Source organism: Acanthochromis polyacanthus, chromosome 20 (genome assembly GCF_021347895.1).
Source record: "Acanthochromis polyacanthus isolate Apoly-LR-REF ecotype Palm Island chromosome 20, KAUST_Apoly_ChrSc, whole genome shotgun sequence".
NCBI lineage: Eukaryota > Metazoa > Chordata > Actinopteri > Pomacentridae > Acanthochromis > Acanthochromis polyacanthus.
In genome coordinates, this window is record NC_067132.1 from 16,763,577 (window position 1) to 16,788,373 (window position 24,797).

The window sequence follows — 24,797 nt, forward strand, 5'->3', positions numbered from 1 at the left end:
CTACTGTTTCTATCGGCAGCTTGAGTAAAAAAAGCGAAAAAAAGTCAGTTCAAATCAACTTCGCTCCACTTTTGTACTATAAAAGTCAGCAGTGTCACTTAATTTTGTACAATTGATGCGATTTTAAAACATTTAGTTCGTTTATTTGCGCTTAACTTGATACCTTCAGTTCTTTTATTTGACGTAATTAGTGATAGAGGGGTGTAGTTTAAACGCAACATTCAACTGCAGGAATCAAATCACAAACTAACCGGTCAGTCTCCGTGGGGCTTATTTAATAGTAGTTTATCCACACTTTGAGTTTGGAAGTGAAAGTAAGCAGCCGAAATGACTTTTGTAGACATGGACGTGGGGAAATATTTGTCTCGGATCGGGTTAACGGCCCCCGGAAAGCCCGACCTGGAGCTGCTGCGGTCTGTTCACACCCGTCACCTGCTGTCGGTGCCGTTTGAGAACCTCACGGTTCACAGCGGCGGAAGAGTCCAGCTCGATCCCCCACTTCTCTACGACAAGATCGTGAACCAGCGACAAGGTGGTTTCTGCTATGAGAGTAACTACATGTTCTCCTGGCTGCTTACTAAACTCGGCTTCGACATGCGTCTGCTCTCCGGACAGGTGAAGAACTCGATCACGGGTGGCTATGGGGCACCGTTCGACCACCTGATCATCATGGTGACTCTGGAGGGCCGCCGGTGGTTGTGCGACGTGTCGTTCGGGAACGCGGGGTTCACTGTCCCGCTTTCATTGGACACCGAAGACCCTCAGGAGGAGGGCCACCGGGTGTACCGCATCAGAGAAGCCGCGGGGATGCGCTTTCTGGAGTGGCAAAAGGAGGAAAATAATGGCGCAGATAGAGACTGGACACAGATCTACAAGTTCACTCTTGAACCTCGGCGTCTGGAGAACTTCACCGAGATGTGTAATTACCACCAGACGTCTCCTTCTTCTATCATCTTCTGCAAGTCCCTCTGCACCGTTTTAAAACCAGGTGGAAGGCTCACTTACGTTGGCCACAAGCTTAATACCATCACATTCCCAACTGAAGCAACTGGAGGCGTGGTAGAAACCACAACCAGGGAGCTCAAAGATGAGGAGATCCCTGGTATTCTAGCAGAGAAATTTGGAATTGTACTTAAATCTCCTCTAATACCAAAGGATGAGGCAATCACTCCACCCCCCGTTACGTATTGATCATGCTTTCTTGTGGGGTATCTTTCTAACTTGTATTTCTCTACAGCCCAATATCTAAACAGCTGTTGATTTATACTTGTAATACAAAGGGATTTTAAATGAATTCTCATTGCTCAGGAACATTATTCTGTACACAGTTGAGGGTAATCTAACCTTGATCTTTGTCCTAATGGTTGAGCAATAATCAAACACTGATTGTCTTAAGAACACAAGCAACAATAAAGATAAACTGTCATTTTGATTTAATAAATTATACATACACTTTAAAGATGTACAATGGTCATTTCATTAATCCACATCTGTTTTTTTTTTTTAAAGACAAAGTCTGCATTCAAAATATTTACACATGTACAATTATCAGGCAGCACTTTACAAAGCAAGGCATGGATGACAATACAGATGTCGAGCTTTAAATCAAACCTTTAACCCTCCTGCCTACTCCGTTTGTTTTGTTTGAGGGGATTAATCTGCTGTCCCATGATTATAATACATTTTTCTGTCCCATGTTTGATGGGCATGAAAGGAAACTGAACAACATCCATCAAATCCACCAAGATCCACAGGAGATTCAAAAAAGGATTACGGTCCGAGGACTGAGTTGAAAATCAAAAAGGATGGGATGGGGTGGAAGCATTGGACAGGCCGTACGCAGGGCAAGAAGTGCAAAAATGTGGCAACATGTGACACAAAAATTTACTCTGCGACAGGGTTAGGGGGAGGGACTGAGCTTCCTCTGCCAGCTTTTCGTTCGTAGTTGACAAGCCTCTGGCCAACCAGGTACCTGCAATGACAGACATTATTACAGTATTATTGCTTAAACTGTTATCGTTGTCAGACTTTCCTGTATTGTAATGACAATTGTCTTTACTTTCAGTGCTGCCAACATGAATTATGGTCATGCAATCCTAGATTACTTTATGAAAACGGCATGCTACTTAAACTAAAACTATCTGCTTAGCATAGAAAACTAAATGGTAAACTGACTTTCTAAACATCACCCTGATTGTTACACACGTTTTAAAAAAAAGCCCATTTGTCATTACCAAACTGCTAAAAACTATGCAAAAAAAATCCTTACTTGTCATTCTTGATGTGTTCATAAAGGCGTTTAAATTGCCGAATTTGGAAGGAAAGGATGCCGATAAGAGAGACCACCATCAACAGGAATGGGTAGATTCTCCTCTGCATTAGGATCTCCATCTCTGGAGTAACTCCTGAAAAAGCAGTGTACAACTTTATGGAGTCACATACTACTTCATCCGTAGTCCCATTACTTGCAACAGTGTAAAAAGTAAAACAATAAGGAAAAAGCAGTAATTTGGAGACACCTGTTATGTGAAGTAGTAGATAAACTGTAAAAAAACAAACATGACGGTATAATCTAATAGAAGCTGTGCATTTGCTTTATTTGTCTTCTTTTGCTACAGAGGTTTATATTGTGAGTGTAATGCTTCATCTGCATGTGCTCAGATACTGACCTACAGCAGGCACCACCCCGGCGGCGATGACGTATGGCACACACAGGGACAACAGCAGAACTGAGATAACAGGAGCTGCCAGTTTACGGATGATGAACTGGAGATCAATGTTGCGAATTCCGTTTGCGTAAACCTAAGATGGGAGTTTACAGATACTAAGTCACTTGGAAATTGTTGTCCTTTTCCGTGCTTTAAGCAGGTCAAAATGCAAAACGAGCAAAACCCCCACCCCCCGAAAAACAGCACAAATAAACATAGCAGGGATCTACTGTTAAGCTCAAAGCCAGCAGAGAGATTTCTTAGTGACATGTGAGCTTTAATCCTGATTTTATATCAACCTTGGGCACAGACAAACCACTCAAATGCACTATATAGACATCAGCTGTTTCAAATCTAGTCTTCATGAAAAAGAATTTGTGTTGAATATCTGTTTAAAAACCCACCTGCTCAATAACAGTCTTCAGCCACCACTGAGGGCCCATGAGAGTGATGGCAGCAATTATTTTGGCATGAAGCACTCCAAGAGCCCAATCCTGCAGATAAGATCAAAAGATGAACATCAAACTTCTTACTGACTCGCTGTACTTAACAAGCTGCTGCCGGCAAACGAGTGACGTTTTGTGTGACTCGACTGTATGAAAAGTGCCATATAAATAAAGTTGATTTGATTTGATTTGACGGAATGACAAGAGCAGGAATGCACACGGTCATACCTGCCATGGATAGAAGAGGGGTGTTTGATCCAGGGGTACCCTGAGAGGAGCCACAATGACTAGTTCAAACAGCAGGCCCAGTAGCAGTGGAATAACTCCAGCGACCAGCAAAGCCACAACAAGGGTCTTCAGGATCTACACAAACAATTGCAGATACACAATTAACATGATTAATTTTGACAGCTCAGTTTAAGAGAACAAGCATGAGAGATGTTGGAACATGGTAGGGTTATTTCACCTGTATATAAAAAAGATAAAAAGCTGCAGCACTGGTAGGGTTGATAACAATGCTGCGATGCTTCTTCTAATCAACTGCTGGCAAATTTAAGGTATCACCTAATGAGTTGTAATAGGTATCTAGCCAGTTAACAAAACACCGTATTCACGTCCAACATTAGACAGTCTAATGGCTGGGAAGAGAGCAGCTAATTAGCACAAACCAGTGCTGCCCAGTTTAGATATTTGCCAACAACTAAGGCTCCTCATTTATTCTCACCATCAGAGTCCACTCCTGGACTTTGCGCATGATAACGGTGCGTCCCTGCGGCATCCAGGCCAGCAGAACGGTGACTCCGCGGATAGACAGCCAGCAGACATACAGACCGCATGCTGCTGTGTACAGCTCATGGATTTTGGAATTTCCTGTCCAGAAGGACATCAGCCAGCGGCCAGTGAATACTGAAACACAAGTGAAAAAACAAATGAACACGCTATTTCCAACTCTGTAGTGGTTGCAGAGGGAGTAAATTACTGTTTTAACTGGAAACTGAATAGCATAGATATGTATATATACAGAGAGAAAGAGAGACACTCATTTTAATTATAGTTTGGGTGTGGGTTCACAGAGTGGAAAATGATGTGGTTCAGCTGTACGCCTCCACGTCTCACCTGGTAGGGTTAAGCACACCAGACTGGCCACTAGCAGAGTGATGCACATGAAGGCTATCAGCAACACAATCTGGAAAAAGATGACACAGGTGAGAATAAAAGCTTTAAAATAGGACACTGTATAACAAACTTCTATTCTCTGTACTGTCGAAACTGTGTATGCCAGAGGTGATAGTCACTTTAGTTCAGAGGCCACATGCAGCCCAACATGACCTCCAGTGGGCCGCAACAGTAAAATCAGAACAAAGCAATCAATAAATAAGGACAATTACTAATTTTTGCCTTTGTCTGAGTGCAAAAAAGTATGTTCTGAAAATGTTCACATTTCAGGAATTTAGAAAAACAAGACACAAAACGTCAAAAGCGAGAAACAAATGACAAAAAAGGATAAAAAAATGTACAAATCGACAAAAAAATGGTCCAAAAAATGACACAAATGACACAAAGGAGACAAAAAATGACAAAAACAAGAAATAAAACAACAAATAGACAACACAAGCAAGACAAAAACACACAAAATGACTAACAAGATGCACAAAACAACGAATAAAGCAAAACACAAAATGACAAAATAATACAAAAAACACAAGTGAGACAAAAACGAAATACAAAACAACAAAAACGAGAAACAAAATGACAAAAACATGAGATGATCGAGAAAAGTCAGACGAGAAAAGACAAAAACCAACTAAAGCAAGACAATATATCACAAAAAAGACACAAAATGACAAAAGAACAATGAACAATCTAGATTTTTACTATATGATCAAAAATTATTTTAAATTTATAGTTTTACTAATTTACAATTTGTATTTAATGTCTTCTCTGGAACTGGATCCTCTGAAGGTTTTGGTCTGCGGGCCACATGTTTCACACCCCTGGTACATACTATAAACTATTGTATTTCATGGACTCCTGCTGCAGAGTGTAAGGCTATATAACAGGCTTGCAGAGACTAAGGTCTCAAACATGAAGGAGGAGGAGTGCAATGACTGAGAGTTAAGTTGTAGGGGCTCAGATTCACAGTAAGTGGTACCTAGGGCGTTGGCACATTTCTAAATTTGACTCAAACCACAAATAATAGGCGGCTCAGTATGTATCTTTTCAAAAGACTTGTGTATAAAAATAGCCCACATCCGTTTCATAATGATTTGACGTTCACATCAACACTGATCTAAATCTGTGTGTCATCACTTAAAGAGTACTATTTGTCTCTGCAATTGGTTTTATCCCTACTGCCGGCAACCAATCTCTCCGTAAAGCTTAAGATATCCATAAATTAAGGGTGCCTTTTTTCCAGCAGGCTTGGTAAAATGTACAGCTGATACTGCAGTTGCATGGAAAGCTGAGTGTGCTAGCTATAGCTTTTTCACTGTCTTGCTTGACCTGACCTGGGTGTCTCAGATATATTTTATGACCATGGGGTTTTGCAGACTACAGACACTCACTACACTTATAATAATTTTAGAAAACAGAGACTTTGTGTAATTCCAAGGCCCCAGGAATGCAGTGGAGTTGTGAATCAATTCTGGGGTGGTCATTACAAATGCCCGCTGGCCTAAAATGTATTTTCCCCCATACACATCTAGTGGGAAAAGAGTAGCTATTAAAATAATGAGTAATATTTTTTTTTAGCATTACAAACCCACAAAGCCCCTTGAAGGGCTGTGGGACATGCATGTTTTACACTGACCTGGATGGAGAAAACCTATAGTGCAAATGCCCTACAGGTCCAAAATGACTGATGCCCATGGAAACAAAATGTGTGCTCAGTGGGAAACATGAATAGAAATGACTAGTCGATCATTTATGAACACATTATCCAGTTCTACTTAATACATCTATGTGGCCATGCTTGAAATTACAGCTACACATTCAAAATTATGGGACTGTCTCACCCTTAATGGGAAGCGAAGAGGTCGGTGGTAGGGCTGGAAACCCACTGGTCCCCCTTGCTGCAGAATGGCCTGATGGGCTGCATGAAGCCCCTCACCAACAGCTGGGGCAGGGTTGTTATTGTTGTTCTGATGTCCATGTGGAGGATTGTTATTGTTGTTGTTGTTGACAGGCTGGTTAGCATCATTGTCCTCCTGCTCGCCAAGGAGGTAGGAGTGGAGATCACTAGAGACAAGGAGAAGTGGTCAGTCAGTTACAGACAGCTAATATGGGAAAGAAATTCACTGGGTGAGCAGGAAAATGTATTGTGTATTCAGATTTGACTTACAGTAAATATCCAGCACTGACTGTCCAGGCTCTGACCAGGCCTTTGAGCCACTGGCGAGTATGTCCCTGTTCAAGTAGAGCCGGAAGCACAACCTGAAGTAATAATAGCTCCAAAGACAGCTCACTGACTGGGGCGTCACTGAGGAGAAAGAGTTGAAGAGGGTCAGAAAAAGACAATGGTGTGCACAAAAGCAAGTATGACTTCGTTGCACAGAACAGTGCTTGTGGTTTACACTTCTGTTCTCGATTTATCTGACAAAATCAGACTTTTGTTTCCTCTTAATGTAAAGTTTCATCAAAAGGACAAGTCACTGCAATTCTTCTTTTTTGATCAGTCATTCATGTTGGCTATGCTGTTAGCATTTCCTCTTAAATACGTGCTGTGACACGACACTGTGAGTATCCAGCCTGAAAATGAAGTGGCTTCTCAGACCATTTCAGAGAAACAGAGCAGCAGGTTTTGCACACAATATTAATAAGTGACTTATGGTTTTGTTACGTCTGCTGGTTACCTGTAGAGCATGACATTGTATGGGAGGAAGGTGGGCAGCAGCAGTTTTATCAGCCTGATGGGAAGCCACAGCATGAGCAACACGATTGAGCCAAAGACAACCACAGACAGGATGAACCGCCGCAGATGTCTGTAGATGGGCAAGTGAATCATTTCCTGCACCGGGTTAAAATCTGGGTCATTGAGGTTTCTCAGAAACCACAGCACTCCAGGTCTCAGCACCTGATGGAGAAAGCAGATATGATTAAGTGCACTGTGCATTATATTTATCATAGGAATACTTTGCTTGCAGTATATCAACTCTGGCCTCGTTCCTCTAAATCACTTTTGTTTTTTGTTTTTTACCTCTCTCAGTAGAAGGATGAATGAAGCAAAGTAGAAGACATAGACCATTCCTACAAGCCAGTGCAGGAACATAGTGGTACCAGGTGCTGACTTGAAACTCAATTCTCTGTCTTTAAGTGAGGCATCAAACATCTCCTGCAGGATGAAGAAAGTGAAAAAACAGAGATTAAATTCCACTTCAGTGTTTGTGTGAGATGATGCTTTCTCAATGCATGCCTTTTGTTACCAAATACACGGTAAGTTTCATGACAAAATATGTAATGAATAACATTTGCACTCACACAAGCTTAACAGTGTAAAATTAGACTGAACTTGTTGACTTTCTGAAAGAAAACGTTGAAGGTCTGGCGGTTATGAAAGTGCTGTTGGTTTTATGTTTACCTTTAAACGGAAAATACGTTTTAGAAGCTGTAAATTCACATATGTATTACAGCTTCAAAAGAAAAGATTGGCATGTCATTTTCAAAAGCACAGTTTTATTTTGGGAGAACTGTGACATGATTCACAGGCTCCCTTTTGCTGCGGAAGCTGCTTCACCTGTTGGTGAAAATGGACTGACTTGGAACAGTCTCAGAAAAATGTATCAACTGGCTTGCAATAATGTGGGCAACAGCGCGAGCTTATTTTGTGGCTAAAGGTAGCGAGAAACTAGTGTCACCGTGCTATTATGTGTTAACACATACAAACTCCCTGACACAAGAGAGAATAAACAAACAGAATGACAGTCACACCACTGAGGCATATGGCATCCTCTCGCTGTTCAGTCATCTAAACCAGTCTGTTCTCTGTTTTTCTGTGTGTTAATGAATGCATGAACTGTGTGAGCAACAGCATCTGCTTTTGTCTCTGTGCTGCCCTGCTTAAAGCCCTTCAAAGGTGTTGTGACAGAGCCTCTGCAGGGTATGCATCACCACTCTCATTTTAGCAAATTCTATGAAAATTGCCCACTGTGTAAGTATTTACTGAAATTTCGTAAAGTGAGACAGACGCTGGAACAGTTCAATAACATTAGCATAAAACATGCACACTATTTGTGGAAATTAATTGCTACTATAAAATAATGGGCTGTATAAAAAAACTACATCAGCCAAGAATGACAAGTGTATCAACCTCCTCGTTCACAAAATTTCAATCTGACTCCCAAACCAAACTACTCAGCCAATTTAATTTAAAAAGCATATAAGTGTGAGAACTGGTGTCTTAAAGGACAGACCTGAGATCCACAAACAGAATGATACAGAAATATTCAGGATCAGAGCATGACAAAGAGCAAGAGAGTCTTACTAAAGAGCAGATGTCCAGCCACCAGCCGCAGATCAGTGGAAAAACACCAATCTCCACAACAACCAGCAAGGACACCTGTAATGGAAGTGGAGGCTTCTCTCAGTAAAGGTTTACACAATATTAAACACAGAAAAATCCCAATAAAATGAGTTAAAATCCAAAAATATCACACCTATTTTAATTTTTTTTGGTAGTTAGAATGAACAATAGAGTATTTAAAGGTATATCCTTGTAAATGTCCAATTAATGTAGGGACTATTAGATAGATAAAACCATGTCCAGCCTGACACAATTATTGTGTCATACTGTATGAAAATGATTTTACAATTTCCCTTTTGTGTATGATTGCAAACAAAATCTAATTCAGTATCACAGCCAGGAGGTAACGGAGCGAATACTTGTGTTTGTGTTTCCACCAAGGTCACCGTCTGCATGTCTCACACAAAGCAGAAATGCACTTGGAGCAGTTACCTTGACAACAATGTAGCAGACTCCCAGGAGACGCCGGGAGCGCTGGAACCTGACCAGAGCAGCCAGTCCCTATGACAGTCATTAAGGATCAGTACGGCACACATATTCTAATCTGTGCACACAACAGCATGACCTTAAAATGCATCTCAGCCTCCATGAACAAAGTTGTATCAGAGTGCGTTTGGATTAAGTGCGTGTTTATGTTGCTGGGTGAAAGGATACATGACACAGGATGAGCGTCATGGCCAACAGTATGTAGCCCACAATTGTTGTGATCAATCCCTCAAAGTGAGACGCTTGGACCTAAAGAAAGCATGAAGTTGTAGTAAGTATATGAAAAGTATAATTCAAGGATTACCTCTTTGCATTGTAAAGATAAGAGGACTAAAACTGCTACTTACATATTCCTCAAAGCCAAGACCAACAACAGAGAAGTGTCCAATGTGGTAGGGACAAAATGCTGAATGAAACAAAGAAGAGGAGACATTTTACCTAGCGCAGCATGAATACCACAGCGACGTTTACATAATAACTAAGACTTTCAAGTTTGCGTTTTTCATGTGACAAAAACGTCAAGAGTGAACATTTCATTTTGATGCTTATGATACATCTTTGTTTCCCTCTACTCACCGAAGACCAAGATGAAGAGTGTGTTGAGAGACACTACCCAAAACACATGTTCCTAGGAGACAAAAACACCAGTCTTCACTCAAGTCATCAAGAGGGAAGGTATCAAATTTGTTTTTACATGTCCCTCATATCAGATATCATTATTAACAAAAGGCAAAGAACCTGAAACTTACAGACATTAAGACTTACCAAAAATACCAGTGAACCATCCAGGCCAAGCATCTGAAAGGGGAATTGAAATATTTCTTATTTTACTGTGCACAGATATCTTCCATAGACACAGATTTGTAAATATACAGTGAGCAGTAATGGCAGTGTTACCCTTTCCCAGGTGAGCTCCTCTGCTGCTCTGTCCCACTCCAAAGCATTCCAGTTCATGTCATCTACAGAGACAGAAACCGACACCAAATACAGTGAAGATTATTACACTGGAAACAGACAGCAATATGAAAGGCATCAACATAAAACGCATAAAAGCCCATCAATTTTGACTTTACTGTCAAACTAAATTTAAGCTCAATCTTTCTGTCAATGCGTTTGCTTTGCTGTAGCGGGCAGTTAACGTTACATTATTAATGTTGTTCTGTGGAAATCCATCAGCTCTGAAGTACACAACATGCTACTGAGAAGCTGTTCCATTGCATTCATTTAGCTGTACCCTCAAGCTAGAATAATGTACAATATATTCACCATTTATTACTCTGCCTACTTGCTTTGCCTGCTGCAAAAGCAGTCCATAAATTATGATAAAACAAAACAAGTAAGTGTGATTTCAGTGCTATGCGTAGCATTTTGACACACTGTTATGTCACTGTCAAATAAATTGTCATGCTTTGGCAAATGGTCAAACAAATTAGAGCCACTGTAGTAAGTATTTTTATGCAGTAATGCCAGTGGTGCTGCTTGTTTTTGGGTCGCTCAAACTTGAGACTTCCATTTCCACAAACCCTGCTGTTTGCAAAAATCTGTAGCTCTAGCAAGGATATATATATATGAAAAACTATCTGAATAAAACTTCAACCTTGTGCTCCATTGTTGGGGTCTGCATCTTCAGCAGCTGCTCCCTCTTCTTCTTCAAGCTCTGGATCATCACCCTGATCTGGTGGGACATCAGGGGGCTCAGGCTCGGCCTCATTCTGGGCCGGAGGATCAGCAGGAGCTGGCTGGGCTGCAGGAGGCTCATCGGCTGCTCCTTGACCTGCAGCCTGTGCCTGATATTAAGAGAACACAGTGCAAGGCCTTAATAAAGGTAATCAACAGCAAGAAGTCAATTCATGGTAGATTTATGTTCTCATAGAATATATCGAAATGAAGCACACAGTGATATAACACACTGGGAACTCTCTGTCCACATCATAACTAGTCTAATTCAGAAGTGGCAGTATTTAGTTGAAACAGCACACTTTAGTGCTGTTTCGGCTGGTCACGCACAGCTCCCAGTTTCCGTAACTTGCTGTGCATGGCACATCTGGCACTCGGGCAAGCTGGAGGCATGAGTCTGTAAGCAAGTCTGTCTCTAGTCTGTGATACATCAAAGTGAGAGAGAAGGGATTCCCAGATGGCACAAACTCATGGAGGGAGATTGCTGCAACAACCGGGCGAGAGATGTGCTGCAGGCATGAAGCAGTACCCCGGGAGGAAACAAACAGGAGGCAGTTTTGACTGAGATAAGATGGCTTTCCGAGACTGTCAAAGACTGACAGATCAATATGAAAAGAGTGTTTGAATTACATACGTCCTGTATTTCTCATATTGCTATTCCAATGGCATAAATGATATTTTTCTCAGCGGTGACACCTATCATTTAGAAGACTACAGCACTCAAGCGCACTTCATTCAAAAGCATTCAATGCTGTGGTGCTGAGTTGACACAAGGAGCAATGCGTCAAACATACTTATGTATGTAGAATTGACCAATCGCACTTGAAGCACTTTTTGCACTTACTACAGGTTTTTCCTTATGTCTGAATTCTTGCTTGTGTTGTACGTCGCTTTGGACAAAAGCGTCTGCTAAATGAAATTGTAGAATTGTAGAATAAAATAAATTACTTGAATGAGATGTCTATAAGAGCAAGGCAATACCTGCACGTACACTTAGACCACGCTTTTCTGAATAAATATTTGCACCACAAGGAAACAAAACAGTTTTGTGTTTGTTAACTGACACTGCCCACATAAACATCTTCTATAATCAAACAGTTTTGTGAGCAATGTACCTCATTGGCTTGTCCAGCTGCATTGGGTGGTGGTGGTTGGTGCTGCTCTAACCACTGGGGGGCACCACCATGGACTATCTGCTCTCTGAGCCATACCAGACTTATGAATGCGCACAGGGTGCACGTCACCACAAAACAACCCTGTAGACAATCTGCAAGCAGGTTCTCTCTGCAGGAACACAAACATACAAATATAATAAAATATCCAAAAGCACAAAGATTTTCTGTAACAGATAACAGGGAAATGAGGAGTTTAAACAAGCAAACATGCTGGATTTATTTTAAACATTACATTTGCCGTCACTTTCATGTTTTAGCATGCAGTGCCAGAGGATGCTATTCGCACTTACGTAGAGAGCATGTCCAATGGCAGTGTCAAAAGAGAGCTCACAGAGCCGGTAAAAAGACACTTATAGATGCGACCTGGAACAGAAAGACCAGATAAATAAATTGGTGTCATTGCACACATCTCAAATAATCCCCAATGTTTAAACTTGCATTATATATAAGAATTGAATATATCCAGCCAAACTGTTATGCACCGAGTAATGAGAGAGATTTACATATCTAGGAACACATACCGCATTGCTTGTTACGTAATGATGCTACAGCTGTAATTTTCTTCATCATGCTTTACCCACAAACATAAGCTAATATGTAAAGCTTCTCTTTGTCATTTCTTCAATAAAACTGTCGTATGTGCTCCAAGAATATAGATGAGGAGAAACATCTTGAGCATCTGCATATACTGATCAAATGCTAATATAAGATGCTCTGTTATTAAAAAAAACTACACAGATGAATCATTATTGTCTTTATTAATCAATATGATAGAGATGTTACACTTCAAGCTAAACAACTGATACAAGTTCTACGAGAGGTGTAATCTAACATTTAGGAGGTGATCATTGTGGCCCTGAATGTGATTTATCCTTGCATTTGTATCAGTGAATACTATGTACTTACATGCTGTGAGAGGAACCACTCCAAGCCATGCGAAGGCCACCAGTGTGTAATGAAACCAGTAGCGAATGGCCGTGCCCACGCTTGTCAGCAGGCCAGCACAAATGTCCTGGATGGGCAGACGTGAGGGCATATCTGGGGAGTAGACTGAAGTGTACGGATAGAGAGAGTGAACCAGAGGCTTTCAACTAATCTTTCGTGTATGATAGTTTTCCATTTACATCACTGGCATTAATTCGTATCACTCAAAATGATGTGTCAACAAAAACAACAAATGAATAATCACATGCAAAAAGGACTAACACAAAATAAATAATGGGAGAACTTTAGGCTGTATAGCAATAAAGTGGACGATCCATCAATGCCACTGGGACTTACTTGGTGTGAAAGCAAATCTGTGCTTGCATAATTCACAGTACTCCTTCCTGCTGTGCTTCAGCCATTGGACCAAACTGTGAAGCAAGATTTAAAAGGCAATTGAGGATTCAAAAACATAGTACATTTCTTTTTATTACATGAAATTACTCGGTAAAAAATCTAATAAAAGAATCAGTTTCTCACACAGACTCATCACACTGGCATGGAATGTAATTTTGCATGTGCTCATTTAGAGAAAGACGCCAAACAACAGAAAATTCTCATTGTTAGCAATCAGTGCAGACACTCATTTATTCAAACGACCCACTTTAAAATTCATAACTATATACCTAATATATTTGCTGTCTGGGTGTGGACAGTAATATTTGGAATATCCAAGTGGGGTAATAAATTTCAAATGATTCTATTAGTCCTTAGTTTGGTCAGTTTAAGGATTATGGAATAACTAAGTAAATTAAATCAAACTAAATACACATACGAGGAAGAAGTTCTGTGTTGCTGACTTAATAATCAGTGTAGAATATAGACTTTGTTTGACTAACTTCTGAAGTTTTGACCCAACATAAACTTTCCGTGCATACCTCTGCCACGACTATACAACAGTATGACGTGATGAAGACGTAAGCTCAGCTGTGATTACCTCTCCAGGACCTCTGGACCTCACATACATACACAGGCTGTTAGGACTTTCCATAATTCAGTCATAGTAAAGCCCACACTCTAACAAGTGGCAAAAAAGGCTATTTATGACCTCATATGTGCTTGTATGTATGTTGACCACAATTACACCATCCAAGCTCATTGTGTCACAGGCTAGAGTGTGGGATTAACAACTTGGTTATGTAAGGGAGTCACTGCACCAGCTGATTCCAACAGTGTAACAGCATTAAGGAACCTTGCATTAGCCTCACACAGACCATGCTTGTAAGTTTCAATTCAGCTTCAACACTTCCAGCTGTGACTCCAATGCTGAACAAAGTTTCAGGTTACTTTTTTTAAATGTAGCAATCTCAGGTTGGCTGCAATGTGCATTCATTCCGCACAACTATACCATTCTGGCAGAACTGTCTAGATTTCAGTGACCACAGAACAGTCTAGGTCCAGCTTTTGTTTCTGCATGTGCTTCCATTCACCTGACACTCTCGCAACCAGTGACACTCACACAGGACAGATGAGAACACAACACAATCTCAAAAATGCCTGCAGGAACTGGTATTATTTTCACAGTGCAAATACCACACCTAAGGCCTGTAATATGGGATACTACTAAACCTGAATGTGATTCAGCCTCTCCTGTGCCCTTTTCATAGTTCTTGTGTTACATTAGCTATCAAGTTTCCACTATATGAGTTATCCCAGTACACAATCAATGTATAAAGTTATCTAATTCTTAGCAAACAATGTGAAGTAACAAAACTTACAGGCTCTTACAGAAAGGAAATTCCAGTTTCCAGATTATCTTGGATTTATCATCAAGTAATACTATTTGCACTATACTGTAATAATCTGATTATAACACTCTTTGGACAGTAAGCTAATGATCAAAAAAACATATGTAAATGAAAATTCAGGGTATTTTTTTTGAAAGATTGAGATTAAAATAACTCAAAGAATTTTTTTTTTCTTCTTTTTAAATAAATCTGAGTACTCTCTTGGCTGTTGTAAATATGTTATTCTCATTTTTATTGAATCAGGATAGAAATGACCATGTTGGAAAGAAAATGAGAAAATGGGCAACAATAAATTGCCTTTTGTCAATTATAAATTACTCCAACATTGGACTGTATGAAAATTTAACAATCTGTGGACCAGAATGCTTGGAAAAAGTATCATACTAATTTTTGGAGAAAATGTGAGCAAAGTTGCAGTTAACTAATGCAACAAGTTAGCATGGTGTCCTGAGCAGAATAACTCAGAGCAGTGTCAATGTTTTTTTTTGTACAGTTAAATGTTTAATAAAAAGCACAGTTTGGTGTGGGCATATGAGGAGAAACGTTACTTCACAAGGTAACAAAAATAACAACTGTCAAAAGAGAGAGGGAAGGGTCAGCCAAACACACTTACCATTCCTGGTGGATAAACTTGATACTGCCAGTGCAGACACAGGGGTGGTACAGGGGTTTGTCTGGGGTCCCCTCAGAGCGGCACACACGACAAATATCCGCTGCACACACAAACAAAGAAGCACATAACCTATAAGTGAGTATATGATACCCATTGCCAAAGACAGCAAAAATGAGACGGGCAGACAGTGACTGGGGATGTGTTGTTAATGGAGAAATATATTTAGGAACAAGGAATGTAATCAAGAGACATAAAACTGGGGTTGTGCCAAAAAGTGATCATCTGCCAAAAACTGATTGTGTCTTTTCCATCGACAGCAGTTTTTATCTGGCTCAAACAGCCAAAACTAGTAGATACATATATGTTAATGTCTGTGTCTAGTGTCTAGTCAGCAATGTTTCTTGTAACTGAAAAACTGGGTTCAAAGAAGCCTGGCATTTAGGATGTTTAAAGGCAATACTGTAGTATTCTCTTAGATGTTGAGTTATGTGTGTAGTACATTAAACATTCTTGCTAAACTGTAACTGACCTGATTGACGGTGACCTTTTCATCTAAACTAAGGGAATTTCTGTTTTGCAATTATCCTGTGAGCTGTAATCTCTTTTTGACAAGGAGAAAACTGCTTTCCATGAGTTGAAATGGTCCTTCAAAGGTATTTCAAATGATCAGAACAAATGGATAGCATATAATACACAAGGAAGGTACAATAATGCAAAAAAACACGAGGAAAAAAGCTCCCATGAATGGTGATCAGTAGTTTTGGCAGGCGCTCACTTTTCGGCACACCTTTTTTTAATACTTAGTCAGCATGTACGAATTTAAGTGAGTGTTTCGTAAAACTTCACCAGTAACTTCTGAGCCCTCCTATGTTGTCTCTCTCTTACGGTGTAGCCTAATGTTGAGCTCGGCTACATTAAAACAACGTTTAGCAGTCGGTGCTCATCCTTCCCAATCCTGAATTCACCCCTCACGACGATGACAGTCTATATAAAGCTAAGCTATTCGGCTAAATTAACCATTAGCAGGCCAGCTCAGCAGCAGGGTCGGTTCGCAGTGATGCACTTACGAGGCTAACGCTAGCTAGCTACCGATGGGATAACAAAACGACAAGAAGTTTCTTTTACTCCTTACCTTCTTCGGCAGTATCCATGTTGTTCGCTAAGCACCGGTCAGCGTTTCTTGCCCCTTGTACAGTGAACCCATCCACGACACCGATAGTATCGTTTAGCTAGCTAAGTTAAGCTAGCGAGACGATTGTATCCTTATGGCTTGGATGCATTGGCAATCATAAAATGGTTTCCCCACAGATTAACGCCAAAGAATTTGCTTCTTTGTGTTCTCTCAGTCTCAGTCTACGTTCGCCGATACACAAAATGTTTTTAAGTCACGGTGTAGCTTTTAATGTAGGACAATAAACTGGAAAGGCGTTACATCCTCTGTGTTGCTGAAACGACAGTTTAAAGCTGGGAGACAAATGGCTAGCTAAACCCGCTAACGCATGCGCCAACGTCACTGCTAGCTCCTGTCACAACACTCTGACTTTACGGCGGCAGCTTCAGTTTTACGGCAGGGAAACTTCGACAATGACCGTCACGTGATCTGTGAAGGGCAAGTAGATAATTCCTAAATAGAGCTCTGAGGAAAGCTCATTTACTTTTTTTATATGAACACCAAGTGCTTGCTTCTGAATACAATCACAATTTACACGGGAGGAGTTATTGTCAATTTCTTTGATTTTACTTCAATACATTCCTAGAAAGCAAATGCCAATTATCATGCCATATTAAACAGCGACATCTGTTGGATGTTACCATGACCAGCCCCTTTTTATGCTTCAAACAAGCCCAGAGTAGACGTGCTGCTGGGTCCCACAAATCAAAAGACGAGACATTTTTTTTGTTTTACCACTATACCAATACCCTTACTATCCCAACGTAATATTATTTCACTACAAAACGTTCACTTCTCAATTTAGAACTTTACTGTTTTTAATTGCACGTTTTATGTTTGCATTAAAAGTTGCACACTAATATAAAATTTATTAACCTTCCTGTCATAACTATTTGAAAAAAACGTACAGATTTGATATAATAAATTGATTATAGGGCCCTTAAAAGATGACAAGTAGTGCTAGTAATTATCGGAAAAATAGAGTATTCAAAGGTAACTATGACGCGGTGCCATAAATTGACTACACACCAATTGCTACGGTCCTTAAATTCCTTGCGACACAGCGGCGCCGTGGCTTAGTTGGTTAAAGCGCCTGTCTAGTAAACAGGAGATCCTGGGTTCGAATCCCAGCGGTGCCTTTTAAGACTGCGGCGCAAGAAATAACAACAACTAAGTGAACCAAACACAACGCGGACTTCTACCTATCAATGTTTAACTTGTTGAACTAGTTAAACGGTGCCAAAAGTCGTCTATCATCATTCAAGTCAGAAAAATAAAGTGGTGCCGGAAAATGGTCGCTCTTGGACTTCATTTTAAAATCACATAGAGAGAAATGTTAGAAACAAATATTCTAATTCAAAGTTAATTCATAATACAAAGCAGATGTATTCAGGATAAAATGGAGAGTTAAAGTTAAAAATGTGCTTGATGAAATGTTTAGTCCCCAAAATTCTGAAACTAGAATAAAATTCTTGTTGTATTAAGTATGTTTTTAAATTAGAAGTTAGATCATTCACATTCAAGTAGAGTAAAAGGTTTTATTGCCCTTTGCTTGATTGTATTGTTGTCAATATCAGCCAGTCAAACAATCAAACAAGGCACATTTTTTTGAGATTATTTTTAATCGCATGCTTTAAAGGCCGAAACCGTAATTTCATTCACTCGATTTAAATATAGAACGTTGCTTTTATTTTAAAGGTCCAGGCAGGAATTTCATTGTTTACTTTGCTCCCTGAAATTCAGCTTTACAATCATCGACTTTCACTCTGGAGTGAAGGCCTGCAACTTTCTGTGCACTTCAACACCAGCTTGTTTCGCGGAAGGTCCGAAAACAACAAGGTATGTCTTTGGTCTGTGCAAGCTGATTTTAAATGCACGTTTAATGTTTTGTTGAAATTCTTCAGTCGAGGGAGATTAGTGCTGTTTGTGCTTTGTCATTGTGTTGCGTAAATGCTAAGTGACTCCCAGAACTATGCACAGATTAGAAGCATGGATGAAATTCACCCATCTGACTTTCTATCTGTCCATCTGTTCCTGTCTGTCATCAGATGGCCAATGAAGCCAAGCCGTGCCCCTGTGACATTGGTGACCGGATGGAGTATGGAGGACTTGGCCAGGAGGTCCAGATAGGGCATATTAAAGCTTATGTAGTGAAACCATCCACTCCATCTGACAAGGCTATTATTGTCATTCATGACATCTTTGGATGGCAGCTTCCCAACACTAGATATATGGCTGATATGCTGGCTGCCAATGGATACATGTACGTTGAATCCTACACCGACTCATTGATAGAAACGTGTTGAGGTCATTATATCTGCCTAGAAAACAAAAGTGTAGCATTTGTGAAGACTTTCTAACCTCCAATTGCAACTGTGATTTTCTCCTGTCATTATTTTTGCTCCGGGCAGTGCCGTTTGTGCAGACTTCTATGTCGGAAAGGAGCCGTGGAGTCCATCCCATGATTGGGCCAATTTTATGGAGTGGCTCCAAGACAAAAAGCCAACAGAAATCAACAAGTGAGTCAGTTGCTGTTTGGATTTCTGATTTCCGGATTGATACTGACAAACATCTCCTTCCTAGAGAGGTGGACGCAGTGCTGAGGTACCTGAAGGAGCAGTGTGGGGCCAAACACATCGGAGCAGTGGGTTTTTGCTGGGGAGGGGTCGCCACACATTACCTGGCTTTACAGTATCCACAAGTCAAAGCCGGAGTGTCTTTTTATGGTATGGCTTTTCTGCAGCAAAACATGCAGTGTGGTTTCTGTAGATTGGTTGTGAGACGGGTTTTATGTGATATTGTGCAGGAATAATTCGCAACACGGAGGACAAGTATGACCTGAAGAGCCCTACACTGTTCATCTTCGGGGGGAACGACGACTTTATTCCTGCAGAACAGGTTAGTGGGAATGTGTTTAGCAGCTTTTGTAGGTATTTTATTAGCATTATATTTCTTTCACATTCCCCACAACCTTTATGACTATCAATTTAGAAGTAATGCAACTGTAAATATGCCATATTTTTTGCCATGGTTACTTATGTTGACGTACTTTGTTTTTCAGGTCAGCGTCCTCGAAACAAACCTGAAGGAGAAATGCAAGATTGACTACCAGGTGAAGACATTTCCTGACCAGACTCACGGGTTTGTCCATCGCAAGAGAGAGGACATCAACCCCGCAGACAAACCCAGCATCCAGGAGGCCAGGATGGACATGCTCAACTGGCTCAATAAGTATATGTAATTGAAAAGTTCAAAAGTGACACATTTAAGTCGCTCACATGAATCATCAGGAAAGCAAACAGTGCCTTTAATCATGAATCAAAAGTGAAATGAAAAACATAGGTGCTATTTAGTAAAGTTGGTGGTTGTTGCTCAGATTTCTTTTCTTTTTTTGCTGGGTTGATAACATTCCACATTTTATTCTCCAAGTCTGGATGTTGATTGTACCTTTGATATTGAGAAACTGATCTTAGTGCTAAGATAGTGAATTTAAACAAAGCCAAAAATGTTTAGCACTTTTGCCTTGTGGAGAACATATAAATGCCGTATCGTGTCTTGTGAATCTTAAGGTCCTAAACATTAAATGGCAACAGAATGTAGTAAAAGTCCACTTTTTCATTGTGCTTGCAAACAGTTTTTAATACTAACAACTATACGAAATCATTTAAGATGCATGTAATATCTAATAAACAATTTTGCACACAAGAAATCAGAAGTCTAGACTGTGGAAATTTTGACGGACCAACGCTTTAATGGTGACTTTGATACCACAACAGGTTGAACTTTTGTACCAAATCATAAATAGCAATATGCAGTGCGGTTTGGACATGTTGCTCAGAGAAGTGCTGCAAAACTCTAAAACGGCTTAGATATTTGTAAGCGTTTAAGAGCACACCCGAGCTTTCTTGCGTTCAGAAGGGCTTCAGTCCTCTGTCTCTCCTGGGCTTCGGATGTCGTCTATCTTCAGGATCATCTTGACTACCTGAGTAGCCAGCGAGATCTGCTGCTTCTTGCCAATCAGGGTCTCGATCACGTGTTGCTGCTTCATGTCTGTACGGGAGCAAACAAAGAAAAACAAAATCCTTCAGTATGTCATCTTACTTTCATACTGAAGTGCAGTGTGGCTGTTATCTGAGATTGTGGCACTGCACCAGACTAAATAAATAACATCAGTGTGCTGTTGTGTAAGGCATGTTGGGTTCATCTCAGACCACTGAATCATACAAGTGCAATGAGTTCCTTACCATTGGTGTTGTTGTGCAAACAGTCAATGCCAAGGAAGGGGTTGGTCTCTCTGACTTGTCTGGCTCTGACCTCTGTCATGGTCTGGATAGGGTTCAGCCCACTGTTCTCAGCCAGTGCCATGGGGATCACCTCTAGAGCATCAGCAAAGGACCTCATGGCATACTGTTCCAATGATGGGCACTAAACAGGAAGAAAGTTCACAAGATTTAAGCAGTTAACAGGAATATTATTGTGATTATTCTAATGATAGGAGTCCAAAGTCTCTGTTGACCCAATTACGTGTTGTTAACATCACTTACCTTATCTGCAGCCTGGTTGACAGCCAGGGCACAGGAAATCTCTGAAGCTCCACCTCCATACACAACACGGTTGTCTCTGACCAAATTGCGAATTACACACAGAGCATCATGGAGAGCACGCTTGGCCTCCTCAATGATCTATAAAGGACAATATAAAGAATGAGTCAAATAGGCATAGGTCAAGACAAATGTGGAGACAAAGATGGTTTAAGTTACTTTTGTACTCACCATTTTGTTGCCTCCACGGATGAAGATGGTCACAGCCCTGGTGTTTTTGCACTCCTGGATAACCAACATGTGATCCTTGGTAGTGCCGAAGGAGATCTCTTTCACCACACCAGCTGTGCCAAGTTTCTCTGGCGTCAGCTCACAGAACCGAGGCACAATGCGACCCCCTGTGGCAATTGCTATCAACTGCAGAGAAACACCAATTGGGTTGGATAATTAAACACAAAGCAGTTCTACTTTACACTGTCTGCTCATGAGCACCATGAGGCAATAAACTGAATACATGATTACACAGATAATTAAAGCAATTAGGGATCTGAAAATATTTTGCTCTAGAGTAACTTCACATTAAAATCACATGAAACCCATTTCTCACCTCAATCTCTGGCCCTCCAACCCAGCGTACAGCAGGCAGCTCATTTTGCAACAGAAGGTGGTTGGCTTCATCATCAAAGCCCCACTGGCAGATTGCCAAGTTAGCACCATTGCTTTTGACCTAAAATAAAAATATATGTTGCTTTTTTTTAACCAATATGCAAAGAAGGGTTCATTTGTTTTTGTAGCAATTGTATTTAGGATTATCAGACAAGAGTTAAATAATATTCAGTCTTATTCTCTAACAGATTCTGGGGGTGCTCACCTGTTGGATCATCTCCTCAAACTTCTCTTTTTCATATTTCTGGAGAGCTTTGTAGTCCTCCACCGAGGTCACATCCAACTTATGTTTGGTTTTGGGCTTAGGTGGCTCAAACGGGCAGGTGAGGATAGCAATCTTAGCATCTTTCAGAACCTGAGTGGAAACAAAGACAATTTGTTATCTCAGTTATTGCACTGTTATCCCTCTAAACTTGAAGTATCCTACTGTAGCATGAAACAGCATGTAAAAGTGTCCTTCGCAGCATACGAGCTACAACTAAAGCAACAACTTGTCTAACTTTAATTTCCCTAACTTGCACTAAGCAGTAATAATCAGATTCACAATAAATAATTACCTTTGAAACAAACTTAATAATTACATTCTCTCATACAAAGACTACTGCTGCTGGATCAGTGGTCAGACACACATTTTTTTCCCTCCTTATGAACTGTCAACTATCAGGATCCATGTGATCAAACAAGTATAGTAGGTCTAAGACAGCCAGTGACATCCTGTGAGAATTTCCCTTTGATCATACCTTGGGCATCTGAGGGTGGCTGAACTCCTTGTCAACTATGACTCCCTTGATGAGCTGTGTGTCCTCCAGCTTTCCTCCCACCTTGCCCTCCATCTTGATGAGCTCAAAGTCCACATCCTTCCTCTCCATGTCGGCCACAGTGAGGATGGCATTCACTGCAATCTCTGCCATCTGTCTGTGGCACCGGTTGATACTGAAAGGAAATTAAGGTTTGAATTTACTTAAAAGCTTTTCTAAAGCACAAGCCAAATCAAAAAAGCACATGGAAGCGCAGTCAGATCGTTGAAATCAATCTAATTTACAGTAATTCCTGTTAATTGTATCACAGTTACATAGTAAAAACACCCAAACAGCATTAGGTCCAGAAGACTTACACTTTGGAGCCCAGTGTTGTCATGGCTGTCTGAATGAGGGGTTCTGTGTTGTTGGGATCGCAGGGGAAGGTTTCCGCAATTTTGTCCAGCTGCTCGATGGCAATGCGTGCGGCTTGGTCATAACCATCGGAGATCCTGATGGGGTGGATTCCACGATCCAGCAGCTGCTCAGCCTGCTCAAGCAGAGCCCCAGCCAGCACTGAAGCAGAAGAAAAACAAAACACTGATCAATCATAACTGGAATATGTTTCAAAATGAGACGCGGTTTGGATTAAAGCAGCAACAATTTCAGTGATGCTTTGTAAGACATTTAGATTTAATGTAGAGTATTCTTTAAGTTTTGTTTGATATAGCTGGAGTATGTATTAGTCTATCTACCAGGATGCCAACATCTTCACTGTACAAGATAATGAGATGGCAATGACAGAAATGCACAAAGAGACTAACTTTTATTCATTTGGTTGTAACTGAAACAAATAGATGGATAAAACTAATTCTAACTATTAAGCATTACAATTTATTCAGTAACCTTGTTTATTTTGATATATATATTGTAATATAAACAATTTTCAGATCAAGTTTTGACACAAGTGTAACACCCATATAAGGCTAAACAATGTTCTGACAATCAGCAGGAAAAACCTGATTCTGAAAAATATATCCATTTATATGATTGAGATAACACTGGGGCGATCAGAACACATCTGAAAAACAGCAGAAATTCACATTTACAGCATTTATCAACAACCCATTAAATTTCATTCCATACCAACAACTCCAGTGGTTCCATCACCAATCTCATCATCCTGGGACTTGGATAGCTCCACCATCAGCTTGGCAATCTGGTGATCCACATCCATCATGCTGAGAATAGTGGCTCCATCGTTGGTGACAGTAACCTCGCCATCCCTGTCCACCATCATCTTGTCCAGACCTGAATGCAAAAACAGAAACAATGGTTCAGGATACAAATGTTCGAGTAAGCTGTTCCCACAGTATATATTTATATGGTGAATTCCAAATGTAAATAAAGTGGTCTAATATAAATTACTCCAGAAAAGTTCCATATCAAATTTAAACAAATATCTAAATATTTAATAACAGGAATTCAGATATGACAGTGTTTTATTGGTTAATGCTCACCATTTGGTCCCAAAGATGTTTTAAGCGTTGACGCGACTGCCTTGGCTGCCATGATATGAGACTGCAAAACACAAACATCCCTATGTCAAGTGAGATGTGACTCTTGATCTTTCTTCCTACTTGATAGAAGGTGATGGCGAGAAACATCTTTAACTTGAATATGCAACTGATGCGCATCACCAATGACCATTTTGGGCACAGCCCTGTGTAGCAACACCCACCGGCTGAGCGCATTACTGAAAGCACATGGGCCTCAGTGTTAGCATGACTAGCTAATCCTTTAGCTGATGTATCCTGACGCTACTGCACAAACAGTTAAGGTTGCCTGTTGACAAAGAGCTGGAAAACCATAGCTCTGTCTATTAATAGCCATCATATCAGCCAAACGTTCCCAGCTCATGCAACTAACATCAAATGAGCAAACTGCTAATCAACGTGCCTCCGTTGAGTTTTGCTAGCTCGCCCATTGTACCTTCAATGCGTCAATGCCCGTTAACCGTGTCTTCTTGTCCTGGTCTTTAATGATGATGAAAGGCCTCCCATACTCATCAAAAGCTAGTGTCCCCAAAGTGGACATGTTGACCGAGGGTTTAAGACACGCAGTAAGCGTTCAACACCTAAAATAATGAGTTTAAATGATGTAAATCTGGAGTGTTGCTGAGCTTCTCGCCGCACGGGTCTGCTGGCGACTTCTGGAAGGCTCCACGGGCGGGGAGGGCGGAACCAAGTAATGTAGTGTGCTTTCTAATACGCTGTTATACACTCTTGTATGCATAATAACAACAGTTAACTGAGTGGAGTGTTTTG

The 24,797-nt window shown here is 40.5% G+C and overlaps 4 protein-coding genes and 1 non-coding gene across 11 annotated transcripts in view; 3 read left to right on the forward strand and 2 right to left on the reverse strand.

Moving 5' to 3' along the window:
• Nucleotides 1-16,889, reverse strand: part of marchf6 (E3 ubiquitin-protein ligase MARCHF6) — a 28,176-nt gene extending 11,287 nt beyond the window's left edge. For 3 of the 7 annotated variants that reach the window (XR_007938222.1, XR_007938221.1, XR_007938220.1), the window contains exons 1-25: nt 16,488-16,886; nt 15,356-15,455; nt 13,292-13,365; nt 12,917-13,060; nt 12,301-12,373; nt 11,951-12,119; nt 10,756-10,945; nt 10,056-10,117; nt 9,924-9,956; nt 9,735-9,786; nt 9,506-9,564; nt 9,327-9,407; nt 9,105-9,173; nt 8,634-8,708; nt 7,350-7,484; nt 7,006-7,226; nt 6,495-6,632; nt 6,169-6,391; nt 4,271-4,340; nt 3,879-4,060; nt 3,383-3,517; nt 3,113-3,202; nt 2,670-2,802; nt 2,270-2,405; nt 1,612-1,972 (exon numbers count right to left, since the gene is read on the reverse strand). Coding sequence is in view for 4 of the 7 variants with exons in the window: in XM_022220784.2 (XP_022076476.1) it covers nt 1,885-1,972; nt 2,270-2,405; nt 2,670-2,802; nt 3,113-3,202; nt 3,383-3,517; nt 3,879-4,060; nt 4,271-4,340; nt 6,169-6,391; nt 6,495-6,632; nt 7,006-7,226; nt 7,350-7,484; nt 8,634-8,708; nt 9,105-9,173; nt 9,327-9,407; nt 9,506-9,564; nt 9,735-9,786; nt 9,924-9,956; nt 10,056-10,117; nt 10,756-10,945; nt 11,951-12,119; nt 12,301-12,373; nt 12,917-13,060; nt 13,292-13,365; nt 15,356-15,455; nt 16,488-16,506 (2,751 nt within the window). In the remaining 3 variants the exon portion in view is untranslated. Of the gene's footprint in view, nt 1-1,416; nt 1,973-2,269; nt 2,406-2,669; nt 2,803-3,112; nt 3,203-3,382; nt 3,518-3,878; nt 4,061-4,270; nt 4,341-6,168; nt 6,392-6,494; nt 6,633-7,005; nt 7,227-7,349; nt 7,485-8,633; nt 8,709-9,104; nt 9,174-9,326; nt 9,408-9,505; nt 9,565-9,734; nt 9,787-9,923; nt 9,957-10,055; nt 10,118-10,755; nt 10,946-11,950; nt 12,120-12,300; nt 12,374-12,916; nt 13,061-13,291; nt 13,366-15,355; nt 15,456-16,487 lie in introns of those variants that run through there. The other 4 variants (XM_051940054.1, XM_051940055.1, XM_051940056.1 and 1 more) reach the window with 2 other exon arrangements.
• On the forward strand, nt 4-1,508 carry LOC110970498 (arylamine N-acetyltransferase 2-like). The gene has a single exon (XM_022220787.2). The coding sequence runs from the start codon at nt 328-330 to the stop codon at nt 1,189-1,191; it is 864 nt and encodes a 287-aa protein (XP_022076479.2). The 5' UTR covers nt 4-327; the 3' UTR covers nt 1,192-1,508.
• A 702-nt stretch (nt 16,890-17,591) lies between the features above and the next one.
• trnat-agu (transfer RNA threonine (anticodon AGU)) lies at nt 17,592-17,665 on the forward strand. Its single transcript has one exon. It is a non-coding gene; the product is annotated as a tRNA-Thr (tRNA).
• Nucleotides 17,666-18,235: 570 nt separating this feature from the next.
• cmbl (carboxymethylenebutenolidase homolog (Pseudomonas)) lies at nt 18,236-20,235 on the forward strand. The gene is made up of 6 exons (XM_022220848.2): nt 18,236-18,365; nt 18,575-18,789; nt 18,938-19,045; nt 19,110-19,252; nt 19,333-19,424; nt 19,588-20,235. Exons 2-6 carry the CDS (start codon nt 18,575-18,577, stop codon nt 19,765-19,767), a joined length of 738 nt encoding a protein of 245 aa, XP_022076540.1. The 5' UTR covers nt 18,236-18,365; the 3' UTR covers nt 19,768-20,235.
• An 18-nt stretch (nt 20,236-20,253) lies between these two features.
• On the reverse strand, nt 20,254-24,701 carry cct5 (chaperonin containing TCP1, subunit 5 (epsilon)). The gene is made up of 11 exons (XM_022187134.2): nt 24,463-24,701; nt 23,991-24,051; nt 23,617-23,781; nt 22,848-23,046; nt 22,474-22,666; nt 21,939-22,088; nt 21,675-21,794; nt 21,299-21,484; nt 21,071-21,208; nt 20,771-20,951; nt 20,254-20,576 (listed from the first exon to the last, which is right to left on the reverse strand). Exons 1-11 carry the CDS (start codon nt 24,565-24,567, stop codon nt 20,449-20,451), a joined length of 1,626 nt encoding a protein of 541 aa, XP_022042826.1. The 5' UTR covers nt 24,568-24,701; the 3' UTR covers nt 20,254-20,448.
• Nucleotides 24,702-24,797: the final 96 nt, after the last annotated feature.